Source organism: Haematobia irritans, chromosome 2, assembly GCF_050003625.1.
Source record: "Haematobia irritans isolate KBUSLIRL chromosome 2, ASM5000362v1, whole genome shotgun sequence".
Classification (NCBI taxonomy): domain Eukaryota; kingdom Metazoa; phylum Arthropoda; class Insecta; order Diptera; family Muscidae; genus Haematobia; species Haematobia irritans.
The window spans coordinates 8,062,445-8,084,757 of record NC_134398.1 but is presented as its reverse complement, the minus strand read 5'-3'; the positions used below and the strand labels follow the sequence as shown (position 1 = coordinate 8,084,757).

The following is a 22,313-nucleotide window of genomic DNA, read 5'->3' as shown; positions in this document are numbered from 1 at the left end:
TGTGAGGCTAACATGAAATATGGAATGTATACATTTTTTAAGCTCAAAGATAATATTGTTTTTTTTTTTTTAATACAAAAATCGAGCAAATAGGCTTGAAATTTTAAAATCTTTCAATAAAAATGAACATTACTTCTTCTTCTCTTCTTGAAGTGTTATACGCAATTATTTAAAATCCTCTTCATAACGATTAACTGTATTTGTAATTTCTTTAAATATACCCCAAGTATGCCATAAACCTTTTTTGGCCTATATCCATAAATTTGTGTACCATAGCAATTTATCTAAACAATTAATTGCCATAACAAAATGCCGCCCCTTCCTCAATAAGTCCACTCCATTACATTGAAAATTAACCTAATTTTTACCGTTATTTCTCCAAGTTTTCACTAATATTTAAATCATTTCCCATGTTGTTCAAAAAAAAACAAATGGGAGGCTTCACTACTGCCCGTTTATTATACGGTTATGGAAGGCTATTGTCATCGCGCTTGTAAAACATTCTACCGGCAACAAATTAAATATTTCCGGTCTTTGCCGAAATTCTAACAACGGCAATCAAGCCCACCAAACAAACAACCTCACCATTTTCAAGCACACAAGTGCCACTCGACGAACTAAAGTGAAATAAACTTCATTTAATCAGGGGAAAATTGCTTCAAAATTCCCATTTCAATAGTTTGCTAGAAACCCAAACTTACACATTGTTCCCAGTCCCCCAGGTTCGTTGATCGTTCGAATGGACTCGCACTTAAGCCAATAAACCATAATTCCCTTTTGGTTTTTGTTGAACATAATATCAGCAATTACATACTAGCTAACGACACACTTTTGGAGCTTCAACACTCTCTTTGGCATTTAGTTAGTTTGCGGCGAGGGGTGCCACACGGCATGCCGGTAAAAAAAGCATACCGGCTTTTCGGATAGGGCGAAAAATAGTATTAAACAAACCAGCCAAAAAATAGCGGATGGAACTAACAAACTAACAACAAACTCTATGAACTCTAAAACGATGACCTATGACAAAAAGGTATACAAAGTTTACACGAATAGGGGGAGAACGCAACTATTGCCCATTGCTAGACACATTGGAAGAACGTAGAGAGAAAAATTGTTTAAAGAATCAAGAAAAAGCCATTGACCAAGTAAAAGCATTTTGTAAGTTAACCCACTAGAAATGTGAGAAACATGGATTATTAAAGGGCGAACAAGTTTAAAGATGTTCATGGAAATTCATAAAGGATAATAGGGATAAAGGACGTTATTTAAATTACTTTATGCATCGTTCATAGTATAAGTTTATCCGGATTATAACGGGCATTATCCAACAACATTTCGAGACCGGTTTTTGTCAGTGAAGCTGCCGCCGAATATGTCGACTCATCTCGACTCTATACCAGTTAATCAAAAATATTGATTTAAATCAGAAAAATTTATTAATAATTGTTGTATTTTTTGGCAAAATGTTTAACTTTCCACCCAAAATCCGTCAGTATCAAGTGACTATAATAAGGTGGAATTACATACCATGCGTTAATGCGTCCATTGATTGAAGAGTTGAATTTTCTCTTTGAAAGGGACAGTTTTGTTAGAGTGCTTCAAACTGAAAAATATCAACCCTTCCATCAACGCACGGCTTAACGCATGATATGTAATTCAACCTTAATTGCCCGCCGTCGAGTAGACATATTTATATTGGCTTAGCTGTCAAGCCGCTGCCGCGGGAGGCAAAACTTTAGTGTCAGCCACCACCGGCAAAATTGGATCGTCTTTATCCTCTGTGTTTGGCTGCATTGTAAGATTATTTACACAGACATTTCGTCCGAATAAACTGATAATCTGAACGACATTAATTAGATTGGAATTTATGTTAAATTCCAATATTTTTCCAATGCTAGAGTTAACTCAATTTGTGTATAAGGTTGACTTTTACTAAGTTCCTACAATGGCATTTGAAATCTTGGTTTTGTATGCCAAAAAAATCGAGATTTAGGACATAGTGTGAACGTGGTATTAGCATTCGCACCAACATAAATTTAATTAATTCAATAAATGATTGATAATTATTGAATATTATTATCAAAATGCGTCATATGTTAAGAAAGTTCATCGCGCCATCGTTTTTGGCTTAATGGTACGTGAGCAAGCAGAATTGTTAAATTTGAAGTGAATATCAGCCTGGAGCATTGCTGGTGACCAATGGAGTTATTAAGAGGCGAGTTCGGTGAACATTTTAGTTCACATTCGGGGCCGGTCAATTGGCCGTCTAAATTGTGCGATTTAGCCCATTTTTGTAGGGCTATGCTCATATCTAAAGATACAATCCCGCGGTAATTCTCGCATTGGAAGCATGATTATCACTCGTGTCAAAAACTATGCACCACAATTTTATCAAAAATCTACCAAATTTAAAAAATCTTATTTTAAAGTTTTTGATAAAATTATGTGTTTTTTCTTTTTACTTTATTATATATTATGATATTATTAATGATTTTAGCTTGCACTAACAAGGAAAAGTTACTACTTCTACAAAAACTCACAATGGACTTATATAGTTTATTTATAGAAAATGTTGTTCAAAATTAGTTTCTTAGAAAATTTTGGCAAACTTTTATTTCTATAGAAAATATTGGAAAAATTTTATTTCTAAAGAAAATTTAGATAACATTTTATTTCTATAGATAATTTTGTCAAAATTTCATTTCTATAGAAAACTTTGTTTCTAAAGAAAATTTTGTCAAAATTTTATTTCTGTAGAAAATTTTATCAAAATTTTATTTGTATAGAAAATGTTATCAAAATTTTATTTGTATAGAAAATTTTGTCAAAATTTTATTTGTATAGAAAATTTTGTCAAAATTTTATTTCCATAGAAAATTTTGTTAAAATTTTATTTCCATAGGAAATTTTGCTAAAATTTTATTTCGATCGAATATTTATTCGTGTTAACCGGCCGAAAAGTTGCAAAGAGTATTTTATTTCTATAGAAAATTGTCTTATTTCTAAAGAAAATTTTGTCAAAATTTTATTTCTATAGAAAATTTTGGCCACATTTTATTTCTATAGAAAATTTTGTCAAATTTTTATTACCATAGAAAATTATGTCAAAATTTTATTTCTATAGAAAATTTTGTCAAAATTTTATTTCTGTAGAAAATTTTGTCAAAATTTTATTTCTATAGAAAATTTTTTCAAAATTTTATTTCTATAGAAAATTTTGTCAAAGTTTTATTTCTATAGAAAGTTTTGGCAACATTTTATTTATATAGAAAATTTTTATCAAATTTTTATTACTATAGAAAATATTGTCATATTTTATTTCTATAGAAAATTTTGTCAAAATTTTATTTCTCTAGAAAATTTTGTCGAAATTTTATTTCTATAAAAATTTTGTCTAAATTTTATTTCTATAGAAAATTTTGTCAAAATTTTATTTCTATAGATTTTTTTTTTTAATTTTATTTCTATAGAAAATTTTGTCAAAATTTTTTTTCCATATAAAATTTTGTGAAAATTTAATTTCTACAGAAAATTTTGTCAAAATTTTATTCCAATAAAAAGTTTTGTCAACATTTTATTTCTATACAAAATTTTGTCAAAATTTTATTTCTATAGAAAATTTTGTCAAAATTTTATTTCTATAGAAAATTTTGTCAAAGTTTTATTTCTATAGAAAATTTTGTCAAAGTTTTATTTCTATAGAAAGTTTTGGCAAAATTTTATATGTATAGAAAATTTTGTTAAATTTTTATTTCCATAGAAAATTTTGTTAAAATTTTATTTCCATAGGAAATTTTGCCAAAATTTTATTTCGATCGAAAATTTATTCGTGCTATAACGGCCGAAAAGTATTTTAGGATATTTTATTTCTATAGAAAATTGTCTTATTTCTATAGAAAATTTTATCACAATTTTATTTCTTAGAAAATGTTGTCAAAATTTTATTTCTAAAGAAAATTTTGTCAAAAAATTTTGTCAAAGTTTTATTTCTATAGAAAATTTTGTCAAAGTTTTATTTCTATAGAAAGTTTTGGCAAAATTTTATATGTATAGAAAATTTTGTTAAATTTTTATTTCCATAGAAAATTTTGTTAAAATTTTATTTCCATAGGAAATTTTGCCAAAATTTTATTTCGATCGAAAATTCATTCGTGCTATAACGGCCGAAAAGTATTTTAGAGTATTTTATTTCTATAGAAAATTGTCTTATTTCTATAGAAAATTTTGTCACAATTTTATTTCTTAGAAAATTTTGTCAAAATTTTATTTCTAAAGAAAATTTTGTCAAAATTTTATTTCTATAGAAAATTTTTGCAACATTTTATTTCTATAGAAAATTTTGTCAAATTTTTATTACCATAGAAAATTTTATCAACATTTTATTTCCATATAAAGTTTTGTTAAAATTTTATTTCCATAGAAAATTATGTAAAAAATTTTATTTCTATAGAAAATTTTGGCAACATTTTATTTCTATAGAAAATTTTGTCAAATTTTTATTTCCATAGAAAATTTTATCAAAATTTTATTTCCATATAAAGTTTTGTTAAAATTTTGTTTCTATGGAAAATTTTGTCAAATTTTTATTTCCATAGAAAATTTTGTCAAAATTTTATTTCCATATAAAGTTCTGTTAAAATGTTGTTTCTATAGAAAATTTTTGTCAAAATTTTATTTCTATAGAAAATTAAATTAAATTAGATGAACCGTCTTACCGTTGTCAACATTTTATTTCTATAGAAAATTTTGTCAAAATTTTATTTCTATAGAAAATTTTGTCAAAATTTTATTTCTAAAGAAAATTTTGTCAAAATTTTATTTCCATAGAAAATTTTGTCAAAATTTTATTTCTATAGAAAATTTTGTCAAAGTTTTATTTCTATAGAAAGTTTTGGCAACATTTTATATGTATAGAAAATTTTGTTAAATTTTTATTTCCATAGAAAATTTTGTTAAAATTTTATTTCCATAGGAAATTTTGCCAAAATTTTATTTCGATCGAAAATTCATTCGTGCTATAACGGCCGAAAAGTATTTTAGAGTATTTTATTTCTATAGAAAATTGTCTTATTTCTATAGAAAATTTTGTCACAATTTTATTTCTTAGAAAATTTTGTCAAAATTTTATTTCTAAAGAAAATTTTGTCAAAATTTTATTTCTATAGAAAATTTTGGCAACATTTTATTTCTATAGAAAATTTTGTCAAATTTGTATTTCCATAGAAAATTTTATCAAAATTTTATTTCCATATAAAGTTTTGTTAAAATTTTGTTTCTATGGAAAATTTTGTCAATTTTTTATTTCCATAGAAAATTTTGTCAAAATTTTATTTCCATATAAAGTTCTGTTAAAATGTTGTTTCTATAGAAAATTTTTGTCAAAATTTTATTTCTATAGAAAATTAAATTAAATTAGATGAACCGTCTTATCGATTCAACTAAATATTTCGTATATACGTCTGTATTTTATGTTTTATAAATGATCTTAAAACTTCTGAAAAATCGCCCTCTCTTAAGAAATACATTTGAACTTCGCTATAGAGAATTATATATGAATATATGTGAATTGACTTCAAACGCACTGCATGATTTATTTATTATATTTATATGTAACTACATGTTACTTTAGTACAAAACAAAACAAACATCAAGTGACAACAAACCATGTGTGTAAAGATACTCCTGTTTTCTAATATGTATGGTGTTGGCTCTGTGTACTCACTCGTGAGTACAATGTGGTCGTTAACATTTTATGCTATACACACGCATTCCAGCCCATGTTGTTATTGCCTAGAGTAATTGTAACGAGGCGTCATTGACATCGACCTGCTGTTATTGTTTGCTATACTGCTTTCTGTTACTGCAGTCTAGACGTTAGACAACTATTGAACCACAGAGCTATTGATGTGAACGTGTGTCGTTACACTCAAAAACCAAAACGGAAGTTATTAAGTTAACATCAGAAATTGCTGTTCAAAACTATGATACCTACACAAAGACATAACGGATGAAAGAATCCCAACGGCGGGGCTCATAACTAACATATTAATTTTATTTGATGCATAACTGATTCATTCATACGCTAATCACTGTTAAACGAATATGAGAAATGCATATGATTGCCATTAATTGATGTGACGTTTGTAGAGATAGAAAGAGAGAGAGCGTAAGAAATACCATATAACATATATATGGAATAAAGTAATTTGCATAGGGAGAAATTAGAAACTACGATTATCTACTGATGAATTGAAAAATGTTTGCTTTTAGAATGATTTATGCTTAGATGATTGTAGAAATAACAACGGAAATGAAGTTAGAATGAATTCCAAGTCATTAAATATTATCTTGCTAAAATTGGTTTGCTATTGGTTATTTATATACCAAGTATTTGTTTAAAAACATAAACGTTTTGTTTGTTAGAACTACACAACCATTCATATGAAATTTTTTAATGCTGAAATATTATATTTAAAAATAAGGATGGCTATAGTGTCAATGTCAATCCTTCATCAAATAAGACATCCCTACAAAAAAAAAGGTAGCTAAAAAATAATGAAATTTTTTGGATCCGGAAGAGATCCAAAATTAGCGCAGAAGAAGAATAATTTAATACGAACTTGTCATAGGACAGATGTCCAACCCTTCAGTATCCTTTGTACTGAATTGCCATTAGTTCTCAAGGTATGAACCAAATTCTGTGCATTTGATGTGCCTTAATTATTTTACCATATAAATAATTTTTAAAGAGTTTTATGATTTTTATGATATTTAATCCATCCAAAATGTTTATTCTCAAATATTTACAGCTTCTTTAGAAGGGATTTTTTTGGGCCATTTTATTAAATAATTTAATTATAGAAACCATTTTACGTGTGGTGACTTTAGAAACTCTTACCAATTGTTTCGCTGGGATGGTATCAGTAGTCAAAAATGGTTTAATAAATCTTTCTACTTATATTTGTATAGAAGGTTTTTGAAAATAGTTATTTTTATTTATTATTTAAGTCTATGGATTACAATCCTTACAGAGTAGCAATTTTAAAAATAAATTAAATCTTAAATATTAAAAAATTTATTTAGGGAAATTGAAAAATCTCAATTAAAATTATTATTCAATTTGTTAAATTCTTTTAGAACTCTCAAAATGGGCTCGCAAGAAGCATAATTACTCCTATGAAAAGGAAAAGTAAAATAGGCATGACGTCTAAGATACCGTACTGGTACATTACAACTAATAATCTCTAGAAGGTAATTAATAAATCTATTAATTACCTTAAAAACAAACATATCAGAACATTTTAATCTACTGTTCTCAAGAGATTCCAAATGAATTAATCTGCATCCAGCTTAATAAGAGGACAAAGAAAGGCTCAGTAAAAGGTACAGATACTAAGGCAAATTTAATTTTTATTTAATTTTTTCAAACCCATCATCCTTAAAAACTAAACCTAAAAATTTAATTTATTATACGACAATTCTAATCTTTATCTATAAACATAAAATTTTCACAGAATTTTCTATAAAAATAAAATTTTGGCAAAATTTTCTATAAAAATAAAGTTTTGACAAAATCTTCTCTAAAAATAAAATTTTGACAAAATTTTCTATAAAAATAAAATTTTTACAAAATTTTCTATAAAAATAATAGTTTGACAACATTTTCCATAATAATAAAATATTGACAAAATTTTCTTTAAAACTTAAATTTTCTATAAAATTAAAATTTTTATAAAATTATCTATAAAAATAAAATTTTGACAAAATTTTCTATAAAAATAAAATTTTGATCATATTTTCTATAAAAATAAAATTTTTACATAATTTTCTATAAAAATAAAATATTGACAAAATTTCCTATAAAAATAAAATATTGACAAAATTTTCTATAATAATAAAATATTGACAAAATTTTCTTTAAAACTTAAATTTTCTATAAAATTAAAATTTTGACAAAATTTTCTATATATATAAAAATTTGACAAAACAAAAATTTTGACAAAATTTTCTATAACGATAAAATTTTGACAAAATTTTCTTTAAAACTTAAATTTTATATGAAATTAAAATTTTGACAAAATTTTCTATAAAAATAAAAGTTTGACAAAATTATTTATAAAAATAAAATTTTGACAAAATTTTCTATAACGATAAAATTTTGACAAAATTATCTATAAAAATAAAATTTTAACAAAATTTTCTATAAAAATAAAATTTGGACAAAATTTTCTATAAAAATAAAATTTGGACAAAATTTTCTATAAAAATAAAATTTTCTATAAAAATAAAATATTGACAAAATTTTCTTTAAAACCTAAATATTCTATAAATATCTTTAGAAAAATAAGAAGCAAAATTGAAGAATGAATTAATTCTACAAACAAAACAAAAAGATTTTTTTTTCGACACGATAATATTCTTAACCCTTTGACTACCGATGTTCTCTACAGTGGACATACCATTATAGATACGCAATAACGGACGAAAAAAAAGGATCAGGATAATGCGTGCATTGCAAACACAGGGTAATGAGTTCAATTTCAGTTTCAGCCAAAGACCAGAAAGTTTTTCAGTGATGGTTTATGCCCTCCCAGGAATGCTGGCGAGTGTTTCAAAGCTAATGTGAAACGCCATTTGGACTCGGCTATAAAAAAAAGGAATTAAAAAGCACTCAGTGATAGAAAAAAGAAGTTCAGGAGTGGTGTTACAAAGCTTTAATAGTCTATGACAAATTTATTGCAAATCTTTTTCTTTTTTTTGAAAAGAAAACACTATAAGTGAATTTAAAATAACGGGCAGCTAGAAGGTTTCACAACGTCTATTGCGTTGTGCGATGGTACTAGATTTTATTTATTTTCACGGAAGTTAACCAACTGTGGTTATCAAATATATAAACTTCATCAACTTGTCTCACTTAACCTTTTAACCCATCGCTCTTTTTCATTCACAAATCTTTAAATGATTTAATAACTTCATATATCATGAAGTGTATTTTCTGATTTATGTTGACCTACCTCGGTTCACGTACGTAACACATATGTGTGCTAAAATTTTCCAGAGAAGCCAACCAATAGCGGGTGGCCGACCACCCTCGAAGACTTCCTCTTCAGCTGACACATTGAAAAATGGTTTGCAGATAGTTTTTTGGCCAAGCCATCGAGCAATGTTCATTATAATTTCGTTAGTTGTTAGTTTACCAAAATCACTTACCATTTTGGTGGTGTTATTTATTTATTTTTTTTTTGCATTTAAAACGACGTAAAACTAAGCCAGACGGTAAGTCTAGCTGGTCGTACGTGATGAAGGCTACATGACAGTAACATACAAGTGGTTTTTCGATTTTCCATAAACGAAACAGATACAGAAACCAACCAAAAAAAAAACCTCCCAAAAGGAGAAATCCAAATCAAACAAATTTTGACAGTCGCTATTAACCAAATCTGGTAGTCTTGCGGCAGACAAAAAAAAATGGTGTGTTTTTTGTTTTTGTCAAAACTGCAAGATTTTGGAGGCGACTGGCTGTTGAAAAGGAGGAAGCTTTATATTTCAACCATAGTTTCGGTTTCGTTTGTGGTTTTCGTGGCCAACAATAACATAAAGTTATTATTATTTTAGCCGAAAAAACTTTTTGGCCATTTGCTATTTGGTTAAAGACAAACTTTTGACATTTGACGTTAAACGATTATCCATTATTATTACAGCAAACCAACTTGCATACTCTAATCCCAACTAACAGTCACGATGATGGTTATGGACGAATGGAAATCATCAGAAAAACATTTTGGGGTTATGATTAGGGTTTGCATTGTGGTTTGTTTTCTTGATAAATTTCAACATGTAGAGTTTTGTGTATTGAATAAACTAATAGGAATATTTTAATCCCAATTTATTTGGGATTATTGTGGGTTTAGGTAACATATCTTCATTAGCTTAAGGTGTGAATTAAATACATACTATTTTTAACAATTTAATAAAGAAATACAACAGTTTGTCAAAAAATCGATATTGCAAAAGTCGATAATTCCAAAATAGAAAACTTGAAAACAGAAAGTTCATTGACAAGCTAAGACGACTTAAAAAATTTAAAAATGAGAAATGTTTACAAAAAAAAATATTTTTTTAGTTAAGAAATCTACTTACATATATATTTATTTACAATACTAGACTTATAGTATAATATAAGAATAATATTAAAAGGAAAAGTAGCACGGGCTACTGAGACCATCAGCTAACTAACATAAATTAAATTATAATTGTTTTATATGATCACATTTTATTGCGAAATGAAATTGCATATTTTATTAATGTTTTCCTCATTAGAAGTTTTTAGCCGTGACATGTCTGCATTTATTAGTATAATTTTTCAACGAAAAATTAAAAACATCGTCGAAATTTAAACAAGAACCCGTTTTTCTGATTTGAAACCTTGAAGCTGCCTAAAAGTATCCTATAGATTCTTGTGATTCTTTGAAACCTTGAAGCTGCCTAAGAGTATGCTATAGATTCCTGTCAATGTACTTTCAAATGTCATGTGGAGTTAAAAATAAATATACTCTTACTTTTTTAATCTCTTTCCCGAATATGAAAATAGAGAAAAAAATTCATTATATTTCAAACACAAAATCATAACCCGATTTCTATATCTGCAAACCCTATCTTCCATTGTATTTAGCACTTTGCCATTTTTTTCGTAGTTACTTTGTATCTTGTCACATTAGATAAGCGAAAGTTTTTGTCGTTGAGTCTTAGCAGTTCAAACGCCAACAGCTATACCCGTGCATCCTGTAAGGATGACCTTTTGTAGTCAACCAGTTGTCGTCATCATCAATGGATTAACAAACTTGGCAAGAGATGGAATTATGAAAATTATTAGCTAAAGAAACAAATTACATAAGACACTACTTGGTATTACAAATGACTGGAGCTTTTCAGAAAAAAAATAAATAAAATCCGGCTAAAAGAAAATTTCCCACTTATTGAAGACTAGTTTTTCATTCATGGATCATAAAAAAAATGAAAGTATATTTACCACAACCAAAAAGAGTTCCATTGGCCAGCCTCAGGAGTACAAAAGTGTGAATTCGCTTTTATAAATATTACCTTGGTTTATTGATTTATAATAATAGGTTTTCACTTTATATGTCTCTTGGTGTTTTGTTTTTTTTTTTTTTTTCAAGTTTCCCACATAATGTCATCATGATATGTTTGAATTATGGTAAATGCCAGGAAATATGAAAATCTCACTCAAATGAAAAGAACAGAGATTTATTAAGCGAATATAAAATTAATGTGGGAATTGAGTATAAAGGATTTCCTTTAAACGAATATAATGATAATGAGTAACAGTTTTTTAAATACCCAGCAAAAAAAGCGTCGCCAAAAAAGTAATGAAAATGTTCTTTTTGGATCCGGAAGTGGTGCAAAATTGACGCAGAAGCGATGAATTTAACATGGGCTTGTCACAGGACGGAAGTCCTCCATTTCAACAGCCGTTGCACTGAATTTGCATCACTTCTGTAGGTGTGATCCGATTTCAATGTTTTGGATGTGAACTAAGAAATTTTGTGATATTTTGACAAATAAATAATTTTTACAATTTTTTATGAGTTTTAATGCATTCTTACGCTTGTGTGGAACGTTTGGCATCACATATTTTCAAAAATTCGCAATTTTTTCAGACTGGATTTAGCATTTTTTTTTGACAAAATTTAAATGATTTGTACCATTTTATGAATTCTTATTCTGTTTTTAACCTATTTGAAACAAAAAAAGTTAAAATTACCCATTTAAAGTATGAAAAAACCAATTTATAAAAAATTGAATTAAAAGAACTTCCTGGGTAGTTAAAATAAAGAACATCATTGGGAGTGAATCTTCTAGAAGTGCTTTTAAAGTTGTGCCTTCCAAATTTTTTTTGCTGGGTATATAATTCCCTTTGTATTGGACCAGCCTATAAGCATGCTTTAAATTTTTAAATAAATTTTCTATGCATAAATGAGACAACGTTTTATTGGAATTTCTGTATACTCATCAGAAGCATTTGCTTTTAAAACTTGTTGTACCGAGTAGGTTGAGAGGGAATCTAGTGTAATTGGGATTTATCAATCGAATATGCAGTCTTGTGAGAGTTTTGGTCGAAGGAGTTTCGTTAGCTGTTTATTGTATTTTTCTGATTCACATATAATAGGCTCAATATTTATTTTCCAAAAATTTCAATAAGTGAATAATATAAAATTTTGTTAATCGAATATATTAACATCCCAGCAAAAAAAGAGCTTCCAAAAAAGTAGTTTGGATCCCCAATCCGTGATCCGGAAGTAGTGCAAACTTGGATTATCTCCAATGAATTTTACATGGGCTTGTCATAGGATGGAAGTACTCCTTTTTTGGATCCTTTGCATTGCTTTAGAAGTTGTGCCCTGGAAGTTAATTTGAATGAAGGAATTTAAAAAGCGAAAAAAAAATTTTCAACCAATTTCACTTTTTTTCATCAATATGTTTTATTACACAATTATTTTCCTATTATCTAATTTTTACAATTTGAAAAACTTTTTCGCTCCGACCAGGGGTTGAACCTGGGTTTGCTGGCACCATAACAGAAAGCCTTAGCACACTCAGCCGCAAACGCCATTGAACATAAAGCGTCGAAAGGTCACTTCAAATGTTTGTGATATGATCGCAATACGACACCAAGGAATAACATTCTAATTGCTTCTCGAGATGTTCTTTATTAGTATGAACGAAAAAATAAGAAACGCAGGTTCAAATCTCACCAGCGGAAATTTTTTTATCAAATATTTTTCTAAAAAATTATTTTTTTATGTGATGCATCGATTTTATTTTTTATTTTCGGCATATATTTTCATATAAATATATTTTTCCATTATAAATAAACAAAAAATTAAAAATTCTCGTAATTTGCAAAACCTTCTCAAGAGAACTTCCATGGAAGCGAAAAAGTTAAACGGCACAGGTTCAAATCCCAGCGGGGATGAAATTTATTTTTTATACCCACCATCATAGGATGGGGGGTATATTAACTTTGTCATTCCGTTTGTAACACATCGAAATATTGCTCTAAGACCCCATAAAGTATATATATTCTGGGTCGTGGTGAAATTCTGAGTCGATCTGAGCATGTCCGTCCGTCTGTTGAAATCACGCTAACTTCCGAACGAAACAAGCTATCGACTTGAAACTTGGCACAAGTAGTTGTTATAGATGTAGGTCGGATGGTATTGCAAATGGGCCATATCGGACCACTTTTACGTATAGCCCACATATAAACCGATCCCCATATTTGGTTTGCGGAGCCTCTACGAGAAGCATATTTCATCCGATCTGGCTGAAATTTGGTACATGGCGTTAGAATGTGGTATCTAACAAACATGTAAAAATTGGTCTATATCGGTTCATAATTATATATAGCCCCCATATAACCCGATCCCCTGATTTAGCTTGAGGATCCTCTAAGAGAAGCAAATTTCATCCGATCCGGCTGAAAATTAGTACATGGTATTAGAATATTGTCTCCAACAACCATGCCAGAATTGGTCCATATCGGTCCACAATTATATATTGCCCCCATATAAACCGATCCCCAGATTTGGCTTGCGGAGCCTCTAAGAGAAGCAAATATCATCCGATCCGGCTGAAGATTAGGACATGGTGTTAGAATATTGTCTCTAACAACCATGCCAGAATTGGTCCATATCGGTCCACAATTATATATTGCCCCCATATAAACCGATCCCCAGATTTGACCTCCGGAGCCCCTTGGAGGAGCAAAATTCATACGATCCGGTTGAAACTTAGTACATGGTGGTAGTATATGGTATCTAATAACCATGAAAAAATTGGTTCATATCGGTTCATAATTATATATAGCCCCCATATAAACCGATCCCCAGATTTGACCTCCCGAGCCTCTTGAAGGAGCAAAATTCATCTGATCTAAACGAAATTTGGTACGTTAGAATATGGCCGATAACAGCCATGCCGCAATTGGTCCGTATCGATCTATGGTTATATATAGTCCCAAGAGAAACCGATCCCCAATCACAGAAAAATCACGATTGCCCTCGATCCAAAAATAATCTACCATAATTGTATTGCCATAGGAAATTTTGTCAAAATTCTATATTTCTATAGAAAATTTTGTCTACATTTTATTTCTTTAGGAAACTTTGTCAAAATGGAATTTCTATAGAAAATTTTGTCAAAAATTTATTGCTATAGTAAATTTTGTCAAAATGTTATTTCTATAGAAAATTTATGAAACACCTCTTAGTTGGAGAATTCTACCAATCCAGCAAACAGTAAAAAATCTGCCATTTTTGGTAGACTCGTGTTCATAATTGTATATAGACTCCCATATAAAGCGACCCCCATATATCAATTCTGGCTCTATAATTACCACACAAAAGTTCATATCGGTTCATAATTATTTCTTTCCTATATACACCTGTCAAGAACTGAATATATATGTATTTAGTCGACCTTTCTTTTGTCTAATATATATCCCGCATGGACTAACTTACAATTTAGAAGATGATGTTAAGAAGTTTTAAAATACCTTGCCATCGGCCGCAACCCAAGTAATTCAATTGTGGATGACTGTCTTTCATAGAAGTTTCTACACAATCCATGGTGTAGGGTACATAAGATTCGGCAGGGCCGAACTTTCGGCCGTATATACTTGTTTAATTTAGAAATCCTAATTTTCTTACATCTAAGTTATAATATTTCTAAATATTTTTACTTCTTAAAATTGCGCTCATCTCTATGGAAATTTTATGCAGTACAAAATTTTAAGTTTGTAGAAAACTATAAGCAATACAAATGTTTAAATAAATAAATATATTTTTTTTATTATTTTTATTACATATATTTTTAATTATATTTTAATTATTCTATATATTTTTTCTTCCTATTTTCAGATTTGCAAACCGCAACCACATTCAACACCAATGAACGCGTCTCCGGTAACTTGAAAATAATCTCTAAAAGTCCTCTTAAAAGTATACAATACAAAATATTTGTACTAACCAGACTAATAAAACTGGAAGATTAAAAATAAACAAAATGTTGGATCGATGTGAAATGCCGGTAAGTTTACCAAAAAAAAACTCATATGAGAGCCTAACATTTAAGTCAATAGGATACTAGACAGGACAGTAAGGAACCCAAAATAAATACAATAAAAGTAAACCAACAACTTTCAAAGGATAAAATCAGAGTTTAGCAAACAAATACTGGCCTAACTAATCAAATATTAATTAAATGTAAATATCCTTAAAGTATGCTATGATTTTGTGGGTTAGTTAACCGTAAATGCTTATACCCTACTTTAAGCAAATATAATCATCCCAAAAGTATACAATGATTTCAAGACTATGCAAATAATCCCCAAGTACAAAGTTTTCCTAGCCCAAAAACCCAAAAGGATATAATTTCTGCTTACAAACCAAAAACTAAATAAACACACATAAATTTAACTAATTTGATTAGATATTCAAAGAAATTGTTAAACAAATGACAAACTTTGTCAATTTGTGTGTTTAGCGTATACAAACTTTTTGCCATATGCCTTGTATGACTTCTGACCCGCACTTCTACTTAATCGATATGAGGAAATTTTTGCAAAAAATACATTTCAAGTTCTTGCAAAAGTATTTAGTTTTCCTTGAATGTCAAGGATATATTGAAAGATCTTCAAAAGTGGAATTATACATGCAATATGCGTGACAATGAAATACATTTTGCCTTTGAAATTTTTATATCTAAAATTAATGATTTTTCTTTTGCTATTCTATAAATAATACAGTTTTGTAATATTTTAGTTTGTCATGTGGTATCATGAAAAAAAATTAAAAAAATTGTACAAATTTTGATCTTAATCTAAATATATAAATATATAAACTAAATATATAAATATATAAAAAAAATATTATAAAAATAAGACCAGAATATCGATAAAAAAAATTTTCAATATCAATAATAAAACTTTTTGTTAATATTTACTATAAAATGGTAATTAATACTATACGAATAAATTTAGAAAAAAATTCTCCATAATTACAAATGAATTCTTTATTTAATTCTTTCTTTTATACTTGTTTTATTTAATTCTTCCTTTTTTCCTTTTGCAAATTTTCCAGGTTCAGATCGACAACGACAAATGTCGTCGCGATCGTGATGCACGTCTCTCCAATTCACGCATTGATTTACCAAATCTCTGTAATGGTGGCACTACTCGTGGCTCCTCCCGCAATCATCATCACACAAATGGTCATCACCATCAGTCTCAAATGCAACAGCAAAATTCACATCATACCACGCAACGAAGTCCATCAAATGGCAATTTGAATAATATGAATAATAACAACAACAACAATAATAATGGAAACAACAATAATAATAATCTTGGTTCGCCAGTATCATCGAATACGGTTTCGTCGCATGGCAATTCATCAAGTGGTGAAAGAGGTTCATCGACAAAATCCAATAGTAGTACGGGTAGTGGCAATTCAGGCAGAGATGATGTGAAATGTACAACCCCCATGACACCAAAAGGTAAGGGCATTGGGAGATATTTTTTTCTGTTTCTTTTCCTTTTGCTGTATGCATTGCTTTTGAAGCATTTAAACGCCAAAAGGTATGCTTTGGTTTTAGAATATTTATTTAAGTGTTTTGAATAGCTGTGAATGGCAAATTGCGACCTGGTGGTTTTTGTTTAAATTGAAAATATAACGTCCTTTGTATTTGATCATGAGGCTGCAATAAGGTCAAGGCCATAATGCGTAGCTGCTTTTGATTCGCAATGGAAATGTCATATACAAAAATATTCATGCCAAAAGGCAATGTTTCAAAGTGGGCAAAATGTCAAGTATTAATTAGGGAGCGAAAATAAACTCAAAAGAAAACGTAGAAAAGATTTCATTAACTAAGTCCCCATTATGTTTTGTGAAAAAAAAAAAATAAGAATAGAAGCTAAAACATACTTTCCCGAGAACCCATAAAGTACAGCATACTGTTAGGGGAAATATGAACAAGTATGATAAAAAACTTGTTTATTGCCAAAAATTTCTTTCAATTCCTAAGAAAGGTTATTAAAATTCGTATTTCTTTTATACTCTTTTCTTTTCCAGAACTTGTTAGAAAATACAACAACTATTTGACTGACTTAGAATTCGTAGAACTCAATGTCTACAAAGAGATCTGGTATTTTGGCCAAAATGCAACCAATAAAAATTTATCAAATAAACCATCAGCTTCTTCTACTAATTCGGGATACGATGATGAATTGGGCAATTATAAAATTGTAAGTTTTTCTTCAATATTATTATATCGAAATCAATTTTTGTTTTGCACTGACCTTTTTCTCTTTTTTTTTTCTTAGGTGGAACATGATCATATCGCTTTTCGTTATGAAATTTTAGAAATTATTGGTAAGGGTAGTTTTGGCCAAGTCATTAGAGCATTGGATCACAAGACCAATACACATGTGGCCATAAAAATCATACGCAATAAGAAACGTTTCTTAAATCAGGCTGTGGTTGAACTGAATATTTTGGATGAGTTACGTGAAAAAGATGCCGATGGATCTCATAATGTTATACATATGCTGGATTATATGTATTTTAGGAAACATTTGTGCATTACATTTGAATTGATGAGGTAAGTGTTTATATCATAATCCTAATTGGGTTAAATTTTCTATTGTCTGGAAACATTATTTACAAAAAATTATAGCATATATTTAGGCTCGAACTAAAAGTTTGTAATATGTGCTAAATTGTAAACAGAATGTTAAAATTAAAGATTTCCATATATAAAAATGATTGTAAAATAGGAAATTTAGCCTTTTCTTTCAAGATTTTGATCTAAAAAATAATTTTTATTTTTTTTTTAATTTAAAATATTCCCCATTTTAGGAATGACTTTCAAGGGGAAATTTATTAATTTATTATTTTAAATTTATTAATTGTATTAAAAAATTTAGCCTTGGCTTTCAAAACGTTGAAAAAAATACAAATTTATTTTTTTATTATTTTTTTATACCCTCCACCATAGGATGGGGGTATATTAACTTTGTCATTCCGTTTGTAACACATCGAAATATTGCTCTAAGACCCCTTAAAGTATATATATTCTGCGTCGTGGTGAAATTCTGAGTCGATCTGAGCATGTCCGTCCGTCCGTCTGTTGAAATCACGCTATCTTCCGAACGAAACAAGCTATCGACTTCAAACTTGGCACAAGTAGCTGTTATTGATGTAGGTCAGATGGTATTGCAAATGGGCCATATCGGTCCACTTTTACGTATAGCCCCCATATAAACGGACCCCCAAATTTGGCTTGCGATTGCTCTAAGAGAAGCAAATTTCATCCGATTTGGTACATGGTGTTAGTATATGGTCTCTAACAACCATGCAAAAATTGGTTCATATCGGTCCACTTTTACGTATAGTCCCCATATAAACGGACCCATAAAATTGGCTTGCGATCGCTCTAAGAGAAGCAAATTTCATCCGATCTGGCTGAAATTTGGTACATGGTGTTAGTACATGATCTCTAACAACCATGCAAAAATTAATCTATATCGGTCCACTTTTACGTATAGCCCCCATATAAACGGACCCCCAAATTTGGCTTGCGATCGCACTAAGAGAAGCAAATTTCATCCGATCCGGCTGAAATTTGTAAATGGTGTTAGTATATGGTTTCTAACAACCATGCAAAAATTGGTCCATATCGGTCCATAATTACATATAGCCCCCATATAAACCGATCCCCCGATTTGGCTTGCGGAGCCTCTAAGAGAACCAAATTTCATCCGATCGGGCTGAAATTTGGTACATGGTGTTAGTATATGGTCTCTAATAAATCGCATAAATCGATTCCCAGATTTGTCCTCCGGAGCCTCTTGGAGGAGCAAAATTCATCCGATCCGGTTCAAATTTGGAACATGGTGTTAGTATCAGGAACATGGTCTCTAACAAACACGCAAACATTGGTCCATACACTGTTAGAAAAATATGTTTTTAATATGTTCCGATATAAACAAAATGTGTTTCGGGCACAATTTTTAAACACAATATATTTAAGTGCAAACATGTAATGTTCCTAAACTAACACAAAATGTTTGGGACACATATGTTAATATGTTAGAATATATTATGTTTGGGGCATGAATGTTTCATAAAAATAATATGTGTGAATGTAAACATATATAAATTTACAAATTTCGAGTAAACATATATATGTTGTGATACTTTATTCAAAGAGCGCCAGAGAGAGAGAGAGTTAGTATAGAGAAATAAATAGAGATGGAAACCGGGATGGTTGAATAAAACGATATCAACATAACACAGCGATAGAATGAAATGAGAGCAATTTCTGTGAAACCGCTTGTATGTTGGTTCGGAAAACTGTTTCATGATAAGGCCAAAAATTTTATATGCTTAAGTCTAATTACTATTTAATTTGAATATTAGAATGAGTATTCAGAATAAAGAGAATATACATTCGGAACCAAGAGAATAGACATTTGAAAGAAAAAACAGCATATTTGTATTACAGAAAAAGATGCGAAGAACTCAAAAATTTCGTGGTAGTGAAAATTATGTGAGGGAATGAGCACAATCTTCTTTGGGGAATTCTTCCAAACATATACTATTTTTGGACTCAAAATGCTTCCAAACATATAATACGCTCAGATAAAACAAACATATTAATGTTTCTGCAGTATCCAATAATATATGTGTTTCCTGCAAAATATGTTTGGAACATATGTTAGAGAAGCGATTTTTTTTGAGGGTGTATCGGTCCATAATTATATATAGCCCCCATATAAACCGTTCCCCAGATTTGATCTCCGGAGCCTCTTGGAGGAGCAAAATTCATCCGATCCGGTTGAAATTTGCAACGTGGTGTTAGTATAAGGCCGCTAATATCCATGCCAAAATTAGTCCATATCGGTCCATAGTTATATATAGCCGATCGCCAATCACACAAAAATTGGTCCATATCGGTTCATATTCATGGTTGCCACTCGAGCCAAAAATAATCTACCAAAATTTTATTTTTATGGAAAACATTGTCAAAATGTTATTTCTATAGAAAATGTTGTCAAAATTTTATTTCTATAGAAAATTTTGTAAAAATGTTATTTCTATAGAAAATTTTGTAAAAATGTTATTTCTATAGAAAATTTTGTAAAAATTTTATTCCTATAGAAAATTTTGTCAAAATTTTATTCCTATAGAAAATGTTGTCAAAATTTTATTTCTATAGAATTTTTTTTTTCCAAATTTTATTTCTATAGAACTTTTTTTTTTCCAAATTTTACTTCTATATAAAATGTTGTCAAAATTTTATTTCTATAGAAACTTTAAACTTAATTATATACATATTTAATCGGCCTTTTTTAGTTTAATATATACTACGTATGGACTACCTTGTAATTTAGAACACGATGTTAAGAAGTATTAAGATACCTTGCCATCGGCAAGTGTTACCGCAACCCAAGTAATTCGATTGTGGATGACAGTCTTCAGTAGAAGTTTCAACGCAATCCATGGTGGAGGGTACATAAGCTTCGGCCTGGCCGAACTTACGGCCGTATATACTTGTTTTTAATTTATTTTTCGTTTTTAATTTAAAAAATCCCCTATTGTAGAAATTTTTGCAAATAGGAAATTTAGCCCTTACTTTTGTACAAGTATGAAGGCAAAAACTTTATTTCTCGTTTCTTTTTTTCATAAAAAATAAAATAATTATAATAATAAACACTGAGGATATTTGTCTGAACAAGTAATCTGCATCGACTCAGTTCTTATAGTGGTGGGAAAACCGGGATAAAATTTTAAAATTAATTAATTAAAAAGCTAATTGATACAACGCCCATTTTCATGAAGCTCCGTTTATGCTTCATTAGCTAACGAACTTTTAAACCGTACTATGGACATATCTTGCCGATGTATTCCACATACCAGTTAGGAACTTAACTGCTGAAATTTATTCAGTTAACCGGGTAGATGATATTTGCAAATTACTTTCTGTTAACTGGCAGTTAAAGCCTAACGACGCTACATGAAAATGGCCGTAAGTCAGTTAAGAAAGTAATTGAAAATAGGGTAGTTACGTTTTTAATAAAAAATTAATTGAGTTTTGCAAGTGACATCAATTAAATTTTTTATTTAATTCAATTAAAAAATTAATCTGCTAATGAAATCAATTAATTTTTTAATCAAGTACTTTTTTAATGCCCAATTAAATTTGTGATTGCTACTATCATTGTCGTGATTGAAGATGTTTCAATTAAAAAATAATATCGTGATTGAATCAGAAAAAATGTTTGTGTGTATGGGAAATATGACCAAATCACCCGAATTTTTTGTAAATTTATAAACTCCATTTCGTCTAATGCCAACTTACGTGTCACCTTTTCCTCCTATTGTAGTATTGAACCTGAGATTAGTAGTTTTCCTAACAGTCTGTCGTTTTTGAATTATCTAAATTTTACAGCATATTTCTAGGCGTTGTAAATATGACGCAGTAACCCGAATTTTAGCCAATTTATAAACCATTTCGGCTAATGCCAACTTAGGTGGCACCATTTCCTCCTATTGTAGTAGGAAACCTAACAGTTTGTCGTTTTTAAAATATCTAAAATTTACAGCATATTTCTAGGCGTTCCAAACAAAATGATCTTATTCAAATCTCCAGCACACAGTAAATCAGTACATTTATTAGCGTTGTATCAAAAAAATTAAATTTTTAATATCTCCCTATTTTTATTTCAATAAATGCAACGATCTGTATACCCTTCCTACTAAAATATACAAAACAACTACAGTAAATCCTTTGTGTACATATTTGCTAACATCATTACTAAAATCCATAGAAAAATCGTCAAAATGTCATAATATGCCAATAAACAAAAACCAGCAACAACTAAGCGAACAATCTCCTCCTCCTGTCCCTTGCTTCCTTTCCACAAAAAAGGTCCTTAATATAGAATGGCTGGAAATGCCGGTTTTCATGCACGTCGATGTCGACGCCCTTCCACAGGGCTATTCATAATAATATTAAATCTGCATTATGACAGAAAAGGGCACATAATAAGAAATAAAAAAAAACTTGAACAATTGAACTACCAAGATGGGGCGTAGACTGTTTTCCTTATCCTCCCACCAATCGAAATAAAATAAGGCGGCAGTCAACCGTAGAAAATATGCATTTTCGTGTTATTACTATCAACTGCAGCACAACAAAAGTAACGATTGGAATAACGATATCAGCATGCA

At 29.3% G+C, this 22,313-nt stretch overlaps 1 protein-coding gene across 1 annotated transcript in view; it reads left to right on the top strand.

Moving 5' to 3' along the window:
• Window positions 1-22,313, top strand: part of Dyrk2 (Dual-specificity tyrosine phosphorylation-regulated kinase 2) — a 228,809-nt gene that overhangs the window by 162,792 nt on the left and 43,704 nt on the right. Inside the window, exons 5-8 of the mRNA XM_075293259.1 lie at window positions 14,940-15,108; window positions 16,161-16,575; window positions 17,151-17,323; window positions 17,402-17,679. Of these exons, the coding sequence (XP_075149374.1) occupies window positions 15,085-15,108; window positions 16,161-16,575; window positions 17,151-17,323; window positions 17,402-17,679 (890 nt within the window). The 5' untranslated portion in view covers window positions 14,940-15,084. The remainder of the gene's footprint in view (window positions 1-14,939; window positions 15,109-16,160; window positions 16,576-17,150; window positions 17,324-17,401; window positions 17,680-22,313) is intronic.